The sequence below is a fragment of the Trachypithecus francoisi genome, unplaced genomic scaffold (assembly GCF_009764315.1).
Source record: "Trachypithecus francoisi isolate TF-2019V2 unplaced genomic scaffold, Tfra_2.0 Lachesis_group5, whole genome shotgun sequence".
Lineage (NCBI taxonomy): Eukaryota > Metazoa > Chordata > Mammalia > Primates > Cercopithecidae > Trachypithecus > Trachypithecus francoisi.
In genome coordinates this window covers 54,190,704-54,214,402 of record NW_022681470.1, presented here as the reverse complement: position 1 = coordinate 54,214,402, position 23,699 = coordinate 54,190,704, and the positions used below count along the sequence as shown (strand labels likewise).

General features: G+C 34.7%; 1 protein-coding gene across 8 annotated transcripts in view; it reads left to right on the top strand.

The window, feature by feature from the left end:
- Positions 1-21,917, top strand: part of DENND1B (DENN domain containing 1B) — a 291,773-nt gene extending 269,856 nt beyond the window's left edge. For all 8 annotated transcript variants that reach the window (XM_033200326.1, XM_033200323.1, XM_033200324.1 and 5 more), the window contains 3 exons: positions 13,762-13,844; positions 14,763-14,979; positions 15,727-21,917. In XM_033200326.1, coding sequence (XP_033056217.1) covers positions 13,762-13,844; positions 14,763-14,979; positions 15,727-16,239 — 813 coding nt within the window. In that variant the 3' untranslated portion in view covers positions 16,240-21,917. The remainder of the gene's footprint in view (positions 1-13,761; positions 13,845-14,762; positions 14,980-15,726) is intronic.
- The last annotated feature ends 1,782 nt before the right edge of the window (positions 21,918-23,699 follow it).

Below are 23,699 nucleotides of genomic sequence, written 5' to 3'. Positions count from 1 at the left end.
TTTTCCCTGTTACTTGTTTTGTTTATAAGGGGTCTTGATTAAATTAACAACATTTTTTTTATTCCAAAAGTGCCTACCTTTTGTAGACAAGTTGTTATTGTTTTCCAAGAATCTTAGGATAAAGAAATGCCATTTTCTTCTGTTTTGAATAAAGATCTGCTTTTAAAGTTTATCAGAGATCAATGCTGGTGTCGATTAAAGGAAAAACCAGTCTTTTCTTTGTAGGGCTACTGCTGCTGCCTATTAAAGTCCCCCAAGAGAAAGGAATTTTCAGAAATGTCAATAGATCTCTAACTCTGGGGGTATAATAGGATCTTATAATTTGAGCTGGATTTGCATCTGCTACACGTTGTTATATTTCCTAACATGTCTTCCTAACATAAAACACTAGAATAATACATAAATATCTTCATTTGGCCTGTGCGCCCATACTAATTACAAAATAGGACTCTGTTTTTCAGCCTTCTCTAAAGTTCTTTATGGCTTTTCTAACATTTGAATATAATACTAGTTATTTCACAGATCTGTTCTCTTTTTGCCTTTATTAGTGTTTTTGACATTTATAGTAAATTCTTTTGAAAACTAGTATTATTTGATTCTGAGACCAAAATGTAATTGCAATTTCTGTTAAGACCTTTGATTCATTTAACACCAGAAGCATTTTTATACTCTGTCTACTCTTGTATGATTCCACATGTACACACATTTATGCTCATTCTATATTAATATGGTAAATCTGAGAAATAAAATGCAGCTATAATTATTTTACTAACAAATATTTTAATCCTTAGCTATATTTTTTTTGAAAACATAATTTACTAAGGTGATCGAAAATAATATGGTTCTTTTCTTCAGTGCTAATTTTTAAATTATTTATCCCAGCTAGAAAAGTCATCTTCACATTAGTTAGTGAGAGGAACTGAATTCTGTGTCTTATTGAAAATACAGTAGACTTGTCATGTATTAAGAAACCTTTTTAAATGTTGAAATATTGAAACCGTGTCAACAAAAGTGAAATTGCAAATAGCTTACCATTTTTCAAAGGGTTACTGACTTGTTTTGAGAATACTATTTAATAATCTTATAAAACTTGTATTTGCACTGATCAATAATCTCTTGGTCCTGAAAAGTTACTGCAGGATCTTTGGTAGAATTTGCATTTCCAAATATTAAAGACCAAAAAAAAAAAAAAAACAATGTATTTAAAAATTTTTAATTGATATAATTACTTGGCATATGAACTGTCTTTAAAAGTTGGCTAAAAGTATTAACAGTTCACAGACATATTACATATAAACACAGTTGAATAATGAGACTTCCTGTGAATACAAGACCTTGCTTGTACCTATTAAAACACTTCAGTGAGAGACAGTCTTTTAGAATGCCTGGTAGAGTGTTGCCACTGGATGGGTTTTTATGTAGTTTCTGATTAGCAATGGGGAAATGAATTATAAACTATTGTGTTTCTGGGATCTTTTAGATAGAAACTAAACTTCCTAATCTGTATTCAGTGAAAGCGCCCTGTAAAGGGATCAGCTCTGGTTTCTCATATTCTCTCTAAAATCTAATATGCAGATTTCTTTAGTCAAATTGTAGAACAGACCCCAACTTAGCATTAATAAGCATTTAATGCATTTAATGCAATGTGAACAGAATGGGCATACCATAATGGAGAGTCTGTCTAATTCAGTTCAACACAACCAGTATCTAGTTGTGCTGCTTTACAGCTTTTGAGATTGTATACCTCCTCTGAACACCTACTTTGTGCTAGGTCTGCTGATCTAGAGTTTTCAAGATCACTTATTTCCTCTTAACTTACTAGGGACCATTGTTTACAAATTCAGAAAGACTTTACTTCATTGATGTTTATTTTTACTCTTCCTTTTTACATCAAACCATCACCCTCATCACTTAATAGAAAGACCCCCTGTGGGAATGTAAAGATTCCAGGCTTTGTAGTATAAGAGAACAGGACCAGAACAGTACTACCACTTGGATGGTATGTGAAACTTGAATAACTTTCCTAACTTCTCTAATCCTCTTAGCCCTCAGATCTATAAAATATTGATAATTATGTCCACTTCCATAGAGTTATTGTGAAGATTAGAATTAATGTAGTGATAGAATTTGTTCTTCCAGCAGTCAGCCGAAGTTTAATAGGTATTAGTAATATTGTTTATAACCTGTCAACTTTAACAACAACATACCACAAAAAAATTAATGAATGCCAACTGTGTGTTGGGAGCAGAATGAATTAGACTGGTTGCTAATATCCCTCAGTTCTTGGATGCTCTGTTTTGTTTCTTCTTGTTGATTTTTTGTTTGTTTTTCCTGCTCTTTTTTCTTTGTGTTCCACTTTGAGTAATTTCTATTGACCTGTCTTAAAGATCACGGAATCTTTCCTTAGTCTTCCAATGGGCCCATAAGAAGAATTCTTCATGTCTTACGTCATTTCAATTTTTTATGTCAATTTTATCACTTGACTTTTTAAAAAAAAAACAGATTCCATTTGTCTGCCATCATTCTATCTATTCATGCATGTTGTCCATCTTTATGTTTCTTGCTTTTTCATGTCTGGTAATTCTTAATTGAACAGTGGACCCCATGTATAGAAAGAGGTAAACAGTATTTACGCCCAGAAATGGGTAGAAAGAGTTAAATAGTGTTTACACCTAGAAATTGCCAGGCTCTTCTGTAATGCTGTTTGTTTAAGAGACTGAGTCCATTGGAAGATGAGCTGGATTTTGATTTTGTTGATATCATTACCTGCAATGGGCTGCTATCGTTTTGTGCTTAGAGTAGAGTACTTCTAAAGAAGGTACTGGAAAACTTTCTCAGTGTTCTTGCTTCACTCTGAGCTATCAGCAGTCCTGGTACCCCTGAGCTATATAGAGGGTTCCCTCCCAATGCTTTTTCCCCCCCATAGCAGTTAACATCTGTGACTAGTTAGTTGATCCTAGCCATGTGTGTTTTCTGTGCTTATCTTAAGTGGGTCATGCGCCCCCGTGCCTTAGGAGTGGGGCTTTCTTAGCATCCTTTCACTTTCTTTTCATGGCAGAGAAACTTCCTTATATCTGTGATTGGTCTTAGGTGGCCAAGGCTTTTCTGCCCTGCCCAGTGGTAGTAGACCTGCTTGGTATCAGTATAGGATTCTGTGCTTAAGAAGGTTTCTTATTCTTCCCTAGCGCAGATAAAGGTTTTACTTCTACATTTCCCCCAGCAGTCTTGGGAGGCAGTGAGTTTGTCAGCAGTTCAGGGCTTTTGTTTTATATAAATGAATGTCCTCAAAAGTCAGTGGGACTTCATGCCTGCCCCTGTGCAGCCTGTCACCTCCTGCAAGCCTGAACCACCAAGGGGAGTGCTTTTCAGTCTCCTGTACTGCTCCCAATTTTTCTTATGAGTACCAGGTGGTAGAGTTACCTCAGTTGGAAATAAAATTACAGGAATTTATATATGGAAAAGAGCTTGCATGTGCAAACTCCCCCTGTCTTTGAGACTCCCAGCTATTCTATGCTGACATGTTAGCCCATAGTTGGCCTTTAAGACTTTATTAACATTTTAGCAGATTTTTTTCTTACCTGTTATACGGTAGCTACCTCTTTCCTTGTGCTTTGCCAGGAGTGAAATTAATCCTGTCCCTCATCTCTCCTTGGAGGAGCTTATAATATATGAAATTCAGTTTCCTTGGTTGACTTGCAACATAGGTCTCATAGGTTCAAGGAAAATTATGATTTTAAAAAAAGCTTGGCCGGGCGCGGTGGCTCAAGCCTGTAATCCCAGCACTTTGGGAGGCCGAGATGGGCGGATCACGAGGTCAGGAGATCGAGACCATCCTGGCTAACACTGTGAAACCCCGTCTCTACTAAAAAATACAAAAAAACTAGCCGGACAAGGTGGCGGGCGCCTGTAGTCCCAGCTACTCCGGAGGCTGAGGCAGGAGAATGGCGTGAGCCCGGGAGGCGGAGCTTGCAGTGAGCTGAGATCCGGCCACTGCACTCCAGCCTGGGTGACAGAGCAAGACTCCGTCTCAAAAAAATAAATAAATAAATAAATAAATAAATAAAGCTTATCCACCTTTTTCTCATTGTTAGGATAGGAGTGACATTCTCTTGCAGGTTTTGCATTCTAAGTGGAAGTGGAAGTGATATTAGAAGCAAAACAAATGCAAAGATATGATTCTTAGTCTCAAGGATTTGGTAAGAGAGGAATGTACTTAAAATTAAACACTGCCTTTATAATGGAGAATGTATCAGGTGACAGTTGAGTGGTAGAGAAATACGTGAATAAAACTGACAAAGAATCTGAAATCACTATGGACTGGGAGAATTGGTAAAGGGTCCTTGGATGTGTTAGGGCCACATCAGAATCTTCGCTAGTGACGTAGTCTCACATAGCAGTCACCTGCTCAAGGAATGTAATTCTGATGCTTGTATAAAATTTTGTGTCCTTAGCCTAATAATAACAGCCCTTAATCATCAGGTATCTTGTTAATCTTCCAGTTTACCTTTTTGCCCCGACAGGTATGTTTTCAGCATCTTTGGCAAGGAATGTTCAGCTCTTGTCTCTTCATCCTGACATTTCACCTACCTGGAACATTAGCACTCTTATTCTGTAACTACCACCTGCCTTAAAAAATAATGTTTAAAGCTTGCCATTTTTAGAGCTAGCCTTTCTCAGGCTAGTTCTTGGACATTTATTTCTTCTGGGTCTCTCTGGACTTATTTATCTATGATAGTTGTGATGAAAACAGTTCTGTTCATGAGTCAGAACACTTGGGTTGGAGTCACACTCTTATGATTTACCTCGTCTTGCCCAAGTCACTTTGCTTTGTTAATCTTTTGGTTTCCTAATATGTACAATAGAGAAAATGTTCACCAAATTTGTTGTATAGTAGATATTTAAATGAAATAAAATACAGCACATAAAGCAGCTAACACACTGAAGCAAGTCAATCATGGGTAAGTCTTTTAACTCTGTACTTTAGTTATTACCTATACAAATTAAAACAACTTTTTAAAGCTCATTTCTAATTATAAACTGCCATGCATTTTAAGATGTAACCATTATAATTCTATGTTATTCTTTAATTTATTCACATATTATTTCATGCAGGTATTTTTTTCTTAGGCTGCAAAATACATAAGCTTGGGGATTTGTTGTAGGCTTTAGATAAGCAAGGTAACACATCTGGATCTCAGTTGCCTCAACTCTAAAATGGAGGTAGTAGTACAGATTGTACCTACTTTCAAAAAATTTATGTATTACAAGCATCTTAATTTTCTTATGTCTAAAAATTTGTATTTTCTCATTCATCTGCCTATATCCCTTATTCCTCCCCCTACCAACCCCCAAGAATTTAAATTTACCCTGCATTTTGCCTTATTAATATTTGTCTGCCATCTGGTGATCAAAATGGTAACTGCAAGGTTGACAGTCTCCTTGGTGCACTCCTTGGAGTGATTTTCGTCATACTACTTTCTGATTCACTTTCTGGAAACCATTACAGTGAAAAGAAAGATTTATTTTGCTTACTATAACTAAACTAATTTCATGAGGTCTCCTCAGACATTAAGTTCTATGGTTTTGTGTCTTGGTCCTTCAACCTCTGTCACTTTCTGTGTACATTTTCTTATATTTTTTTCTTTCATATAAAATACTTTTCCTTCTTGTCTTTACCAGTATATTTTTTTTCACTCAATATCTACCTGTAGGGTCAGTGTCTCTAGTAGAATATCTCCTCTAATAAGTTGTATTCCATGCTGATAGCCTCTCTTTTTCATTAATTTAGTACCTTTTCACATTCTTAGCAAGCATCCCTTGTTATACGAATGTTCACTTCATGAATTTTTACATATATTAGATGTGTACTTGACATTTTACATGTTCAGGGGAGCAAAACTTTTACAATTATGTGTATTTAGGCCCTAGGAGCAGTCTAATTGAGGTTGTGTGACATCCAGTTCCCCATTTTATTCTTAATTCTTTGTATCAGAATGATGTAAAACTTCACTTATTTTGTTTTCTGATGATGTATTTTACATCCAAACAAACATGTGCCCTTGTTTTGTGTAGTACTACCTTTCAAGGAGAGTTGCTAATTTTCACAGCCTCGACATGACTAGTAAAATAACCAATGTTAATGTGATAGCTGCAGCAGGTCTGTACAGTTCAGAAACTTCTATACCTTCTTATTAGATCCCAGAATTTACCAATGTTTACAATATGTAGTTATATTGTTAGCTGACTGAACCTATTTTTTTTCATTATTTAGGAACATCAGCAATTTGACACTATCAGTATTAACGGTCATTTATGTAAGATTTTCATCTATGATCAAAAAGTTTATCAATTATGTTCATACAATGAGGAATAAAGTTTTTATTTATAATTGCTCTATTTTATGTAGTATTTTGGCATTTCACCCTATATTTTTTAAGTGTCTTGAGTAAAGGAAACATCTTTTTCATTTCTTTTGTTATGCTTCACAGCATGGAAGGCAGTAGTATGCATGTAATAAGTGCTTAATGGATGTTGAAGTGAAAAGATACTAAGAACCGAAAGAAAAATGAGGTACAGCTACTAACTTCCAGGGAATACACAGTAGCAGCTTTCAGTAGGTTCTCAATAAATATTTGTTGGTTAAATGGCTTTCTATTGCTCTTCATTGTCAGGACCTGTAAGTCCGGAGGCTATCCCATGGCTGCCCGCCCCTACTAAATTCTCATCTCCCATACTTCCCTGCTGAATCTTTGATTTCCCCCACCTTACTATTATAATCCCCCTTGAATTTAGATTTCCAGCTTTTGCCTTCTTAATGTGTGTCTGCCATCTAGTGATTAAGAGGATAACTGCAAGTCTTAATGGGCCCCTTAAAAAATCCCATGTACCAACATAAGCCCCATTCCACAATGCACACCAATAGTTACCTTTCATTCCTTAATATTTGCCCTGATTGTCCCACCACTGGACATTTGCACATATTGCTACATCTTCCATCATCTAACTAACACCTACTAACTTTTCAGAGCTCAACTCAAATATCTTTCAGGGAAAGACTTCCCTTGACCTCCCACATTAGATCAACTTCCTGAAAGGCTTTCATAGCAATCATAGTTTAGTACAAATTAACTGAAGTCATAATTTTTATGCTCATTGTATGACTGCTCAATTTAATTCATGTCTCATTTACTAGAATATAATATCCATGAGGACAAGGAGCCTCTTCTTAGTCATATTGTACCCTAGCATGTAGCTCAATGCCTGGCACAAAGCAGGCATTTCTTTAATCTTTGTTGAATGAATGAATGTAATACCCTTCTGTGCCTCATGGACACTAAAAATGTTTATGTCAATCAACTAGTATAGTACTTTATTCTTTATATTTTTCTTATCAGTTCATTAATAGATTCTCAGCAAAAACTACCTACTATGTATAAGGATATTCATTTATTCAGAAAACATTTCTGCCTGCCCTAAAGAATAATTTTACAATAAAAATAAACTTATGATTCATATTTTAATTAGCTCATTAATTAATATGGAAACCCCAATAAGGTGGTATAAAGGACAATCTGAAAAACAGAAACAGTCTAGAGTACTGAAATGTCTATGCCGACAGATACAAAACCATAATATCCACAGTGTAATAATTACATCTTCACTGAACAAAATTTACTTACATCTCTGTGGACAAGAAACATTTGCATTACCATCACCCTTTCACAAGTTAATTTCTATCTTTACAGAGCTATAAAATAGAACCCATGAATGGTACAGACCTGTATAGTATCAGAAAATCCTGGAAAAGAATGCTAGACAGCACTCAGCATTCCATTGGGAGGACGGCAATATTTTTTTTCTCCCATTTCAAAATCTTTCACAATTTTTCCAACAGTCTCCCTGCTTGTGTTCATAATAATCTCTAAAATTATTCTTAGTCACAAAAAGAAGGCTGTTCTTACTAGATTTGGCATGACTATTTATATTGGGGCAACTAGAAAGTTAATTAACATTTAAGCCTCCTTGAGTTTGCTTTGTAAATCTAGAACCATGCAGTATTGACTAGCTAAGGTTCAGAATTTGCTTATTTATGTAAATTTTCATAAGAAACCTCAGGTTGAGCTTATGTAGTCTCTGCTATTTGCTATCTTGAAGCTAAGCAACTAAGCCCAAGAAACCTTGCCACCATATGGTTTACCTGAAACATCTGTAAATTAGGGTGAGTTCCTCTTGAGAGTCTCCAAATTTGCTAAGGTTCCTGGTTTTCTAGAAAAGGGTCTTTCTTACCGCAGTGAGGTTGGACTCTCTCAGGCAGGCAGCATGTGAGTTTTCCTGGGAGGGTTTTGTGGGCATTGACTCCATAAATACAACAACCTCTTTGTTCCATTATAATGAATTGTCATTACTGCCACTTCAGATGAGGCCTTGGTTGTACAATTTGTCTAATTATATCCTGGCAAGACAGTTAAAAGACAATGAAAGATGCAGAGCACTATAGAACTTGATTACCCCCACAGGACCTTCTAGACAGCATTCATCATTCCACTGATCAGACACCTCATGATCATTTTGCTCCTTTCAGAGTCTTTTGCAGTTTTCCTGGAACTAGTATGTACCACACAATGTGCTAGATTCTGAGGGCACGAGAGATAAGTTAGCAAGACAAGGGGTCTGCCCTCAAAAGCCTATTGTACAGTGGGAGAGAGAATGTAATGGTGTATAAATTAATTGGTGAGCAAATGAGTGTTTCCTGAATGATAAACTATTGAGCCAAGGTTTGAAGGATAACTTAAAAAAAATGGGGAGGCTGGGGGGAAGAGCCAGGAAGAAAGAAGTTTTGGTAGCATATGAGCCCACGTGTAGGACAGGCAGAAGACATTGAGAAGTATACAAGAAAAGGAGACGGTTTGGTAGTGTGGAGCAAACATCTCTATGGCAGGTGAAGCCTCCAGAGATTCTGCCATAGCCAGATCCCTCTGTACAAGGCAAGGAATATGAGCTTTATCTTGAAAACTGTAAGGGGCCATTGAAGCATATGGTTAAATAGGGGTATAGCATGATTAGGTTTGCCTTTTAAAAAGATCACTCTGTCAGCAATTTACAGACTGTAGCGTTCTACAAGACAGAATAATAGAGACTCAATATGGGGTAGGCAGTTACTACATATGCTTGAATGAGAATAGATGTGTATAGACAAAGACAGTGCAAAGAGGATAAATGTAAGAGAAGAGCTTTTCTTGTAGAGGAATCATCATATGCAAAGGTCCTGTGCTAGGACAAATCAGGACAAATATAAGGGATTGAAGAAGGCCATGGTGATGCCTTTGGGTTAGAACAAAGGGAAGCCTAGGGCACAGACCTTGAACTTGCAAGACCTAATGAACGAAAGGCAAGCGAATGTCATTTATTCTTTTTATTTTTTTCATCAGCAAATAGTTATTGAGAACCTACTGTAAGCTGCTATTCTGTACTTCCCCAAAGTAAGACAGCAGCCACATTATTCTTGGAATTTCTAGCATCTCTTTAATCCACAAACACCCAGTAAGCACATACTGCATTCATGCTACTGTCTTCCATGCTAGGAAGGCATACAATAGGATGCAAAGAGCACAAAGAAGTACGAAATTTGAATCCCACTTATAGAGAGCTCTGAGTGTAGTGGTGCAGGTAGACACATGAGCAGATAACACACTGATATTAATAGTCCATTTGCCGAATGTTTACCAAATATGTGGCCATACAGAGGAATGCTTACCAGATAAATCTTTCCAGAGGCTACATTTGAGCTGGATTTTGAAGGATAAGTCACTATACCCAATTGTGTTAAAATAATGTATATATTTTTTATTTTTATTGTGTGGGTTGAGATTATTTTTCTCTCTCATAGTCATTTACATTTCAGGTCCTGTGCAGTTCATATACATGTTTTTAATAATGTCTGTGATTTGTTTACCTGGATGAAGATGTGCTGTTACTGGCTAGGTATTGGCATCCTTAAGAATACACAGTATGTTTTCTGCTGTCTAAGCTTATTTACTACCATTTCCCCACAAAAGACCTTTGTTTTTAAGATTGTGACCAGGCCTTTTTGCCCTGTGTTGTATGTTCTGAACATGGGGAAAACTGTCCTTTATTTCCCCTGAAAGCACTGTGCTTCAGAGTCGCAACCCACCAGAACACCATCAGCTGCTAAGCTTGTATGGACCCAGATTATCTCTACTGCTGTTCTTCTCTATCTTAAATGCTGATTACGTTATGGTTATTTTTCTCCTTAATTTTTTTCTTTTTTTGTGACCTTAACAAAATGATGTAGAAGTCATCAAGCAATTGACATATTCTATCACCTGTTTAGACGTTGTTATTTCTCATATATAAATTGCAGTTCCTAATTCAGGTTGATATATATTCAATGACTATTAATTGGAATAAGCTTATTTCATATATGTAAATAAATTTAAGTACATGTATAGTAAGTATGGATAACACAAAGGTTAACAGCCAAGGAAAGGAAAACAACATATTAATCAGTTTTACTTCTGTTTCTAATTTTACTTCTAGTGTTAAAACTCATCATAAGATACACTTTAACATCCCTGTATAGAAATGGATAGAATGCTTATCTAGCTAGGAAATATGAAACTAAAATGTAAATGTATCTGTGAAGCTTATATCATGATATAGATATTTGATTGTGGAAAAAGCAGTAGCTTCACAAAAAAAAATGTTGGACTTAAAAAATAGAGAGAAGCTATGGTATATGCAGACAGCTACAGAATATAAAGGTAACTTTTGTGGAAGAAAATGAACAATGGACTTGCAACACAATAGGGAAAGACACAAGTTCTGTTTTCTGGTTTCCAGTTTTGATAAAGTGTGTATCCTTGGGCAAATTATATACTTCTCTGGGAATACCTCCAGATTTATTGTAGAGTCCATTAGACTTAGAGCTGTTTAGTGTCAAAGACTTGACTTAATTTAACTTTGTATTTCCTGTGTGTATGTGAGAATGTTTTGCAAAGTACTCTACAAATATAAACACTGTTAGGTATATATTGTCTAATCTTTCTGTATTAGTTCTTAAGGAGTAGTGATTTTAATTGATAGCAATATAAAGTTTCAGCTTCTTCATAGACATTGTTTGTTTCAGTTTGTTTCATTTGTAAACAAAAACTTAAATGTAGGACATGCTAGCTGGTATAAAGCCAAGCATATACAGAGCTCAGTGTAATAATAATGGCTTGTCTTCAGAAACAAAGGATTGTATTACATTTTGTGAGTTTTGGAGAGAGTAGGTAAAATATGTTTTTCCCACAGAAATATTGCTGTGAGTGGTGGCTTTGTTCTTAGGCTACTCTGCGGATTTCTGTTTAACTCATGTACCTTAAACTTATAGTGGTAAAGTGATAGGCCCCAGTTTTAGACAGTTATAGGCCCAAGATACATTTCTAATCACTGAACTTGTGGGAACCTCACTACACATTCCAAGTAGGGGTTATAAGAACATATTTTGCTACTCATTCCTTCCTTTCTGCCACTCACAAGCAGTGGCATAGAGGGAGTGGAGTAGGGATCAGTCCTATAGGTTCCATATATTTGCTTACTCTTTGTGGCTACAATAAAAGAAGATAATTATCTAGATTGGGAACTCAAAATCAGAAGGCAGAAAGTTATTCCTCTCTGGTGTCATGGTTGAAGTCTCCAAATTCAAGTTTACTGTTGTTCATTCAAAAGGATGGTTTGCAGCCATGAGCACCCATAGCACCCAGACTGGAAACTTTAAATGCCATTTCCCATCTAAAGAAATCAGGGTTTTTTAGAAGAAATGGCTGGTTCCAGGTTTGATGCAGAAAAATTCTAAGTTGAAATGAGACATCTTATTGTGCCAAAACCAGGAAGCTTACTAACCACTTCTGAGTTTATGTCAAAGGACACAGGAATCAACTTGAAAGGGCTACCACTGGTAACAGATGGGGGTCATTAAAAACAAAAACAAAAAACTTTATTTTGAAAATTTCAAACCTATGCAGAAGGAAGGAGAAGCTTATAAAAATCCCCAGGAAGCTTTCATGTAGCTTTCATCAATTATCAACTCATGGCCAATCTTACTTCAGTCACAGCCTCACCTATGCTCTTTCTCCACCATTAAATTATTTTGAAATGAATACCCCAAAGCATATCATTTAATCTGGGACTATTTCAAGATATAGCTCTAAAAGATAAGGACTATTTTAAAAACATAATCATGTTATATTTCAAAGATGGAACAATTTGAACATCAAGAAGAAGAATTGTGGTGGGTTGAACAACATTAAGTATCTATTAATAATGAGAATTTAAAAAAACGCTCATGACTTGCCTTTGGAGATTGTTAGGACACTAGCTAGCTCATCACTCTGAAAATTGTTAAAAGGAAAGAAATCAAGGATTTGTCCTGCCTTTCCTGTACATTGTATTTTGGAATAGTCAAACAGTTGATAAGGTAAAGCTCTTCTTTATAGAATGCCAGCAAATAAATATAGAAGGAATGCTCTAGAAAAGCATAATTCTTTAGCCCCTAATGAAATAGTGGATTTAGCCAGTGGTTATCATGGAATGCTAAAAACCTTCAAGTCAAAAGTTGATAAAGAGATGTATAATGGATGGCTCAACGAATCACACCTGAAGTCATTAATGAAAATTAGTACCACCAAAAATGAGATATTTAAACATTATGTGCCTACACATATGATAAAGTAAAAATGCACATATCAATACCCATGTAATAATATTCTTGCCAAAAACAAAGGAAGATGAAAAAGAAACTGAGGCTAAGTTTCCAGATATAGCTACCAATTTATAGGAAATGAGAACAGGATAACATGTTAAAGGGTATGAATGGCTTATAGGAGAGGGAAGGTTGAACTGAGTCCCTTGAAAGAGACCTGAGAAAAATATCTACCAGATACAACATTAACTTTGTTGGGATTCTGGTCGAAAGAAGCATACTAAAAAATCTGGGGAGAAATAGAGAAATATGAATATGGCCTGAGTAATATAAGATATTAAAGAACAATTATTAATTTGCTAGGTATGATAATGACATTTTGGTTATGTTTTTTATAAAGTTGTTAAAAATACATAGTGAAGTACTTCAGGTGAATCAATAGGTTGCCTGGGATTTGCTTCAAAAACTTAATGATTCAAAGTGTGACCCCCCAAGATTCAGCAGTACTGACTTTACCTAAGAGCTTGTTAGAAATGCAGAAATTCAAACTCAGAAACACTATAGAACCAGAATCTATACTTTGACATTTTTATAAGTCCCTAAGTGATTTATATGCACATTAAGATTTGAGAAGCACAGCTTTAAAATGCTTGGGGTGGAGGAGAGTGTGGGCCGGGGATAAAAGAAACAAAATTGGCAAATACTGTAATTGTTGAAACTAGGTGATGGGTGCATGGGGGTATGATTGAGTATAAGTCAAGTATTCCTAAATCAGGGTCTGAAAGTCTGTGTGACTGTGCATATGTATTCAATCCAGTGATTTGTGTTTTTTTTTTTTTGTTGTTGGTTTGAGAAGTTAGTAATTGTTGAGATAAATATACCTTATTGCTTCCCTTTCTTCCTGTCCCAGTTTGTCAGGTTATTGGGTAATATTCAAAAACCCTGAATGCATATTTCTTGCAAAAGTGTTTTTTATCAAATCACATTGTTTCTTTAAAATTTGCTAAAGAGCCTTATTTTAAACTGCCAATGCCAATTTATTGTCAATCTCTCTCCAGGCACGCTTAAAAAGGCCTCTTAAGAGCCTTGACGGAGCTCTCTATGATGATGATGATGATGATGATATTGAAAGAGCAAGCAAGTAAGTAATGGATTTTGGTGTCCTATTAAGTGGTATGGCTTAACAGCTGAAGTTTTTGGTGATAAAGGGTATTTTGAAGAGTATGCGCTCCTAGAGCTCAGATGTTGCCCTTTTACAGTGTTCTTCAGCAAAAGGATCTTGCAGTGCTCTGCAATGTTGTGGGGGATATCTCGGGACAGGAAACTAAGATGGACCTTAAATATCTTGTTCTTGGAAAGCAATAATGTCTACAGAGATACCTGGGATAGTGCTAAAGGGGCAATAGAAGCCCATCTAAATTAGGCTCTTACTTATTCTGAAGAAAGGAAGGTTAAATATCAGGAATGGTGATAATAGTCAATAGAAAGAAATGGAATTGAGGGTACAGGAGACAAGTTTATGGTGATATCAGAAGATGAAAATTTAATAAAAAGAGTTAAAAATTAATTTGAATATAAGGGAAATAATATATGTTTAGCTTTTTGCAATTGATATATGACAATGACAAAATGAACATTCTTTTTCTTCGTTAAATATATCTCTGTCTACGTAAAGGAATGTGCATTCTCCTCTAAAATAAGTGAATAAATAAAGGAAAACCGTATTAAATATGGAAAGTGAATTTAGGCTATAGCAAACTTTCCAAGTAGTTCAGTCTAATATTCCTGAAGTTAGGGTCCCAAATTCCACAGAATTAAACTGTGAAAAGCCCTACTTCTACTTTCAGTTTCATAAGGTACTGTACACTTTTTGCTTGTTCTTAATGCATGTATAAAATATTTCCATATTTGAATTGGTATAAACATCATTATAAAGAATTTGGTCATGAACCAATTATTGATTTTGTTAACTTATTAATGTAGTGTAATTGGTGAGAGATTACTTACATGCAGTAAATGTGGTTATTTATCTACTACTGTGTGTTTTATTTTTCTTCAGGTTATCTTCTGAAGATGGTGAAGAAGCTTCTGCTTATCTTTATGAGAGTGATGACTCTGTTGAAACAAGAGTGAAGACTCCTTACTCAGGTGAAATGGACTTACTAGGAGAGATTCTTGATACATTGAGCACACACAGCTCAGATCAGGGGAAGCTGGCAGCTGCAAAGAGCTTGGATTACTTTAGATCAATGGATGACATTGATTATAAACCTACGGTTAGTAGATTTTTTTAACTTGTAAAATTAGAAGAAAATATTCTTGCCTTTGCTGTCATTCTGGATCTTATAATCTTTGTTGGTAGAAGCATTTAACCTCTAAATAGGTAGGGTTCAAAACTTCAAAAATTTGATAAAATTTAATCACTAGAAATTATTTCTATTAATAAAATTCTAGTATTTTCCCTTTCATTTATCTATTTCTGGTGGTTATTGTCATAATTATTTTGTCAAGCAATAATGTTTTCTTGCCGTCTAATTTTATACTTGTCTCTGGGGAATTTTTAAAATGTGAAATGTTTTCACTTTTTCCCTATATTTCCTGAGTTTTCAAAAAAAATCACTAAATGTATTCATTCAAATCATTTTTTCTTACCCAAAAATGAACATGATTTTATTTTTTAACATTGTTTTATGCAAATTCAACTGAATGCTTTAAAAACAGCAGAGATAGAAGTATGAGTAATGACAATCCTGTTCTTATTGTAAGTGACTTCAGAACTTGGCATTAATTATATAATCTAGTTTGAATTTGATAGGTGACAGCTGCAAAGCAATGGAAACCAAAGTCCATCCATTTCATCCCTGTTAATAGAGCCATTTAGAAGTGTGTAAAATTAACTCTCAATGCTGTATTTTCTCTGAGAGGAACTTAACACTATTAACATTTATTTCAAAATGAGAAAAAAAGTACTAAATTAATGCTTATTAAAAGTTTTCTGAATTTGTTGTTTCTTCTTTTTCCAGAATAAATCTAATGCTCCTAGTGAGAATAACCTGGCTTTCCTCTGCAGTGGTTCTGGTGACCAAGCAGAGTGGAATCTTGGGCAAGATGATAGTGCCCTCCATGGCAAACACCTCCCTCCATCTCCCAGGAAGCGGGTTTCCTCTAGTGGTTTGACAGATTCTCTGTTTATCCTGAAAGAAGAAAACAGTGACAAGCACCTTAGTGCTGACAATGTGAGTGACCCTGCTTCAGGATTGGATTTCCAACTCACTTCCCCTGAAGTTTCCCAGACTGATAAAGGAAAAACAGAAAACAGGGAAACACTAACCCAGATTTCAGATGATCTGCTTATACCTGGTCTTGGGCGGCATTCATCAACTCTTGTTCCTTGGGAGAAAGAAGGGAAAGAAGCCAAAGAGACTTCAGAAGATATTGGACTGCTCCATGAAGTAGTATCATTATGTCATATGACATCTGACTTCCAGCAAAGCTTGAACATTTCAGACAAAAACACAAATGGAAACCAAGCTTAAATCTTGCATCCAAGCTTCTATGGAGACATTCTGAGATTCAATGCAATCTGTATCATAAACAGAATTATTTGTAGGAATGGCAACTCTTACTATTTAATTTTTTTTTTTTTTTTGCATTTGGAACACTTTCCTCACTTGTTCATTTTGAGGATATATGAAATGCATTGATTTTTAAATATAAAGCGAATTCTACTGTGCTTTTAAATCAGGTACTAGTGTGTATGTATGTTAAAAGTATGTATTGAACGTAAGATTTCCCAGTGTTTGGTGCTTAATGTCGTTCATTTTATTTAAACTAAGTATGCAGATATAACCCATGCACATAACCAGTAGCTACTATACTAATCTGGTTGAGCATGTACTGATCAAGATATCAAAACTTATCAAAACTAGCCTGAAACTGATGAAACTGTTAACCCACTAATTGCCTTAATCTTAAAGCTGTATTAAGCATACTTAAATAATGTATGAAAGTATGTGTAAAGTTTGAAAGATAAGTTATTAGTGTTCTGCAGAGCAATAATGCCTTTTTCTGTTCATCAAATCAAGGTCAAAATTCATCTTTTCAAGATTAAAAAGCTCTTATGGAAATACTTAATTTGCCTATAAAAGCACTGTAGCTGTGTTTTCCAATAAGTATAAAAGTACACATTTACCTTTCATTCAGTGAAATATAGGAAGTACTGAACTTCTGTTTACAAATGAGACACTCTAACAAGTTCTCACAGTCTCTCTGTATGCCTTTGCTATTTAGGGGCCCACCCCAAGAAAGCCAAATACAACATAAACTGTCCTGACCAAAAAAAAAAAAAATCTCTTTTAACTAATAATTCTCTATCAAAATGCTTCATATCATCATCTCAAATTTAGTTTTTAAAATAATTGACTTTGTATTTTAGAAGTTTTAGATTTACAGAAAAATTGCAAAGATAGTACAGAGAGTTCCCATCTATCCCTGTTATTAACATCTTACGTTACTAAGGTACATTTGCCCCAATTAATGAACCAATATTGATAGTCCATACTTTATTCAAATTTTCTTAGTTTTCTCCTAATATCCATTTTCCACATCAAGATCCTATTCAGAATTCCACATTATATTGAGTTGGAATGTCTCCTTAGGCTCCTCTTGCCTATGACAGTTTCTTAGACTTTGCTTATTTTTGATGACATTGACAGCTTTGAAGAGTACTGTCAGATAAATTGTAGCTTGCTCCTCTCTTGGAGTTTATTGGATATTTTTTTCATGATTAGACTGGGATTATGGGTTTTGAGGAGATGATCACAGAAGTAAAGTGCCATTTTCATCAGGTCATATCAAGGGTATGTACTGTCAACATGATGTGTGAATGCTGACTCGGAGCTTGATAACCTGGCTGAGGTAGCGTTTGTCACTCTAAAGTTCTTCCTGCCCTTTCCATGATGTCGTTTTTGAAGGAAGTCACTACATGCAGGAGTGAGGAGTCATAATTCCCCTTCTTTAGGGCAGAGAAGTATCTACATAAATTATTGGGAATTCTGTATAGAAAATTTGTTTCTTTCTCAAATTCACTGTTGAGCTTTGGAATTAATCTGAGAAGGAATCATGTCCTGATGACTTCATGATAGACTGGATTAACAGGTAGAATCAGGGAAAAAAGCAGTGGCAGTATGGTTAAATTGTTACTAGCATTTTCAGTATATCCACTCTATACATGATTTTTTTACATTTCTTTTTAGAAAATATGTTCAAGAAATCATTACAACATTACAAAAACAAAATACTTTCAAGAAACCACTAAAGAACCCCAATAAGACTATATTCTAAATATTTATTGAAAGAATATAATTTCAGTTAAAATCTAAGAAGAGGGTTTGAAATAATTTAAAGAAAATGACCAAGTTTCTTTAAAACCTACGTTTCAAAATCTAAGTGGATATGTGTTATTTGGGACATTCATTATGAATAAGAAGACAAGTCTTGTTTCCGTTATAAGTATGGATTGTATACATTAAGGAAAATAATGTTTAATCCTTATTTTTTAATACAGAAGGCTCAAGGTTCTTGTCAAATTTTGCCTTTATAAGCTTATTACAAAATTACAACTTATTTTACTGAGGTTTGTAATGGAAGAAGTCCATATAGCAAAAGAGCTGTTTTAAATCAAGGAAAGAAGGTTACTCTGGTTGTTAATCTGCTTGGCAAATATTCCTTCATATTTTGTGAAAAGAGTGCAAATCAGCCTTTTAAATATGAATTTTGAAATGAGGTACGGTTTCTTGTTTTGTTTTTTCAGAACTCAGTCTGAAGAATAAGTGTAGCATAGGTCAAATTTGGTTTTTAGTCCATTTGCTTAATCGACATCATGGCTTCAGAAATCCAAATTTTATGCTACTTTTCAGCCACCTTTCAAGGTGTTTGGTTATAATACTGTGTTGTTTTGAGGATATTTAGCCACTCATAAATAATTGTCTCAAGGTATTTAAAAGTGATTTGTGCCTTATTTTGATGCAAAGTTAGTGGTTTTATTCTGTTTTAAAAGCAAAAGCAGAAAAAAAAATTCTGCATGTTATTCTTAAAATTATCCAGAATAATTACTACCAAATATTTGTATTTCAAACCAGTTCAAAGTCTGCTCTTAAACTTAGACTTCCTAGTATTATGGTGGATATAGTGAGAATGAAGTTAAATTGGGGTGAGTTCCAAAATAAAGGAAAGTGTTATCTTATATTCTACAGTGCCCATATTTTCTATAGTTACTAAACCAAATATTTGTAAGCTCCTCTGCTTTTTGAAATTATTTTTCAAAGAAGCAGCACCTGTTATATAACAGAATTGTATAAACTAAAAAGACTTTTGGCCTTGGTACATAGTCTTTATCTGGCCTGTAATAGAGTCATGGTTCTTTCTGAATCCCACTCTCACTTTTTTCTTTTTACCCTTACATATTGCATCCATGATATTTCAGGGGTATAAAGAAATAGTATTGGAATTTAGGAGCTACTTTTTTTTTAAGTGAAAATATTACTAAGTGGTATATTTTGATGATTATCTACTTTAGCATGTCTTAGAAAAGCACCAAAATATAGCATGATTATTTTTTCAGTTAATTAAAATTCATTAATAACATGTTCATTAAAAAACTATTCATTGCTTTTTGTACCAGTCATATGCAGGGTACAGTAACTGAGGATGTGGGGAATAAAATAACTGACATAGCTCCTGCTCTGAAGGAACAAATTAAAAGGAAAAGGAATTGCAAATCTGTATTAAAATAATGATAATAATGTGCTTTGCCTGGAAGTTATTAGCTGAGATTCTAACACACACATACAAAGTATTTAAAAAAACAAACAAACAAACAAAAAAAACTAGCTGCTTAAAGCATGCTCTAAGTATGAACCATAGTATCATTTCTAATTTCATTCACTTTCTCAATTATTATGCTAAGTATATTATGCTGCTAAGATACCCACATTTAAAGGGCAGATTCAGAGACTCCTTTAGAAACTGAGTGTCTTTGTTTATCTTATTATCAGATAACCAGGCAGCACAGGGCTCTCTATAGTGGAATGATGCTCCTTTTCAATACTTAGAGCCACTGTACTCAGTTTAGGAGTAACTGAAGGTGTGGATGCATGTTAATGGGAATCCAATTTTTACTATTTTTATATTAATAACAGCATTCTGTAGAAAAAGTCCCTCCCTTCTAAATAAAAACTGTATGTAACTGCGGTTACTAGTGCTATTCTATGCGAATATCCTAATAATAGGATTCAGGAATTCTAATGAATTGTTTCTTAATTAAGGTGAAGAAGTAGACCCCTGACAAGAGGAGAACACTGTGAATGTCTCATAATCAATAGACCTTCATTCTCTGGTAGAAAATATGGATTTTCAGGAAAAGATTGATTATTTTCATGAATAAATTTTCTTATACGAATTCCATTTTGTTTGGCATAAAAGACCCTAAATCTTAAGATATTTGTAAATCAGAATATTTAAGAATGTAAAATGAATCCTCAAATCTAGTTTACTCCAAAGCACTTCTTAATGTAGAAAATAGTTTTTGCAAACCCTATGTCAGTACTAATGTCTTTCCTGAGTCAAGCCCAGTAATATTGTTAGTGAATGTTTCTTAAACCTTATTTAAGAAGAGGCAGAGTGGTTCTGAGCAAGCCAGTTAACATGATTTGATGAAGAAATAAGGAATTATGTACATTTAGACAGAAGAATATTTTATTTTGAAAATAATAGGATTTTGTGCAATAATTTTTCTTGCATAACTTAGTTCATATAAATATGTACATCTGTTTTTCTGGCAGATGCCTTAAGGTCATGTTTTTTGGTATTTGAGTAAATCTGTATGCAGCAACGTTCTCATTGTTTTTAGAAAAAATATATTCTTCATATTGTTGCCAGGAGAAATGTTTTTGTTTATTTAAAATTATTATGGATATTATGTTATTGTATCATAACTAACTGCCTCAGCAACAATAAATATGCAATAAGAAAATCTTGTACCTTAGATTAGATTGACAATACTGTTACTTTAAAAGAAATATGTACGGTACAAATTGCTGATTCTACATGTGAACATTTAACAGATACTCAGTTCTGCACCACCTAAATCAAAATGGCATTTGTATGCTGATGACCACATATGTGGATTGTAGTATCCTTTGTGATGCATCTTTGATAAGATTTATAAAGGGCATTGCCAATAGTTTTTGACTGTGTAAATTAAGTTAATTTTTTGTATGATGTACAGTTTGTTTAACCTTAGAGCTTCTATAGATTTCTACTTTTATTATACTTGAATGAGGCAGAAAAGCACTGTGGAAAATCTGTAGCTCTGGATGCAACATGCAAACATACCAAAAAATAATAATAAAGCAAGGTACTGAAGAGCAATGTTAACAGAATGCTTTATATCCAGAATGCTATGTTTTTTTCAAGCCACATTTTAGTTGAATGAAGTAAAGTTATACAATCTTTTATTTTAAAATGTTGGAAAGTCACAAATGATTACCTCTTTGATATGATGAACCTATAAACCTATTCATCTTTGTTATTTCATTTCTCAAATGTGAGCCTTGTTGAGGTCCATTATCAAATCTAGGCTTTGGTTGATTATATGATGTTTAGGACAAGGCAGAATTTAAAATCTGTGCATGTTTAGTGCATCACATGTCAAGTCACCATCCTTCCGACAGTGTAACTTCCATAAGGTTATTTTGAGAACTATTTAACAATCATATTGAAAAACTGGATTTCTTGAGTTTGTTATAGTTTGGTACTTATAGTAGTGCCTAAAACAGCAACAAATATGAACTGCATGAGTCCTACAACTAATAAAAGTCACAGGAGGGGTTGAAAATTGAACTTTTTCAAAGTTTATTTCTCTTGCGTTAGATGAAGAACTATTTAAAGGGACTGAAAACCCTGAGCTTTTTCCTTGTCTTGGTAGCAGATATCTGTAAAAACCTACCCAGAATTGTGATTTACTTCATTGTTCTTGCATCCTTGAGGCTACAGTATAAATCATCTCCAAACTTGACTACTATTGGGAAGATGTGTATAAAAGCACCACTTTGGAAATTTTTTAAAAATATGCAAAAATAAATATTGAATAAAATCTACATTACCATAAAGCACCCAACAATGCAGTTCTAAAATAAAATTGGTCACAATTAAACTTAGCATGGTGATGACTCTTCTTTTATAATTGCCCAGTTATCTCCCAATAGTGTTCTAGCTAGACTGCTTTGAGAACCCTAATACCTGTATCTCCAAGCTTTGCAACTGCTGCAGTGTAAATTTAAGCCTACATCTTTCTGACAGGCCTACCTGAGAGGTATACTTTGTTTATTCTTTTATGTTTCGTCAATGGATTTTATTAGGTTCTAAAGTCATAGGAGAATTGTTAAGTAGTTATAATGTCACTAGGAATATAAGAGTTGTACTGTCCAAGTCAAACAACTGGGTCCTTAAACCCACTTAAGGTTTAAGGACAGATGAAATGTAGTCATGTGTAAATGAACAATGCTTCAGGGACCAGAAAGATGAGCTTCTCATCCAAGAGCTCTGATGGTTTCACCTAAAGCAAAGGTCAAATTCCTATTGAAATAAGCACAACGTTTCCCTTTGGGTGCAGAATATCTGGGAATAATATACTAAACCTTTCTTATTTATATAGAAGAAGCAAAAGCCTGACAATAAGAAAAGAAATATTATCCCTGCAAGCCAAGGGTTCAGCCATTTTTTGTTGATTTTGATTGTGAAAACTTTGCTACCATCACAGGGATTATTAGTATCATTACCTTCAGTGTCTCTGTATGAGAGGCCTGGTCACATCTTCATTTTATAGATGCAGAAAAAAAATCTCAGCTTGTGTTTACATATAAATAAAATACCCTACAGAGTATTATTATGGTAGTGGGTCTGGGAATTTCCTAGAAGTAAAAATGAGTTATTATATATGCATACAATTTTGTACATATATGGAAAATAGCGCATCAATAACACAAAAATAAGACTGTTGTGGAAGGTTCCAGATGAATAAGAATTATTTCTCTAAAATAAGTGTCTTCTTAGAATGAATTATTCAATATTTATTGAAAAACTTCTATGTATGTAGCAGCTGCAATATAGTTTGAAGGACAGAAAATATTTCTAAGTATCTAATTTACTTTGAATTCATGGTGGTTTGCTGTGCACAACTGCTTTAGTTTGGATTTGTGTCCCTGCCCAAGTCTCATGTCGAATTGTAATCCTCAGTGTTGGAGGAGAGAGAGGCCTGGTGGGAAGTGATTGGATCATGGGGTCGGATTTCCCCCTTGCTGTTCTTGTGATGTTTCAAGAGAGTTCTCATGAGATTTGGTTTTTTAAAAGTGTATAGCACCTCCCACTTCTCTCTTCCTCCTTCTGGTCATGTAAGATGTGCCTACTTCCCCTTGCCATCTGTCATTATTGTAGGTTTCCTGAGGCCTCCCCAGCCATGCTTCCTGTACAGCCTGTAGAACTGTGAGTCAGTTAACAAACTCTTTTCTTTATAAATCACCCAGTCTCAGGTAGTTCTTCAAAGCAATGCAAGAACAGTCTAATACAACAACCACAAAAATATAACTGTAGAATCTTAGACTTTTATCTCATCCACAGGCTCCCAAACCTCGTCTTTCATTAGATTCACCTGGAGAGCTTTTTTTAAAAAAAAAAAAAAAAAAAAGGAAAACACACACACACACACACACACACACACACAAAACAAATGCCTGGACCATGCCCCTAGAGTTTCTGGAGTAAGTACTTAATTAGTCTTTTGTAGAGTTGAGGAAACCGAGATAGAGAAAGGATAAATTATATCCTTAATGTCCCATAGCAGCAAAAGGCCAAGCTGGGATTTGAACCCCATAGCTGGGCTTCAGCCCCCTTGCTATTAGACAGAAGTACAGGGCCGAAGTCAAATGGCGTGACTATC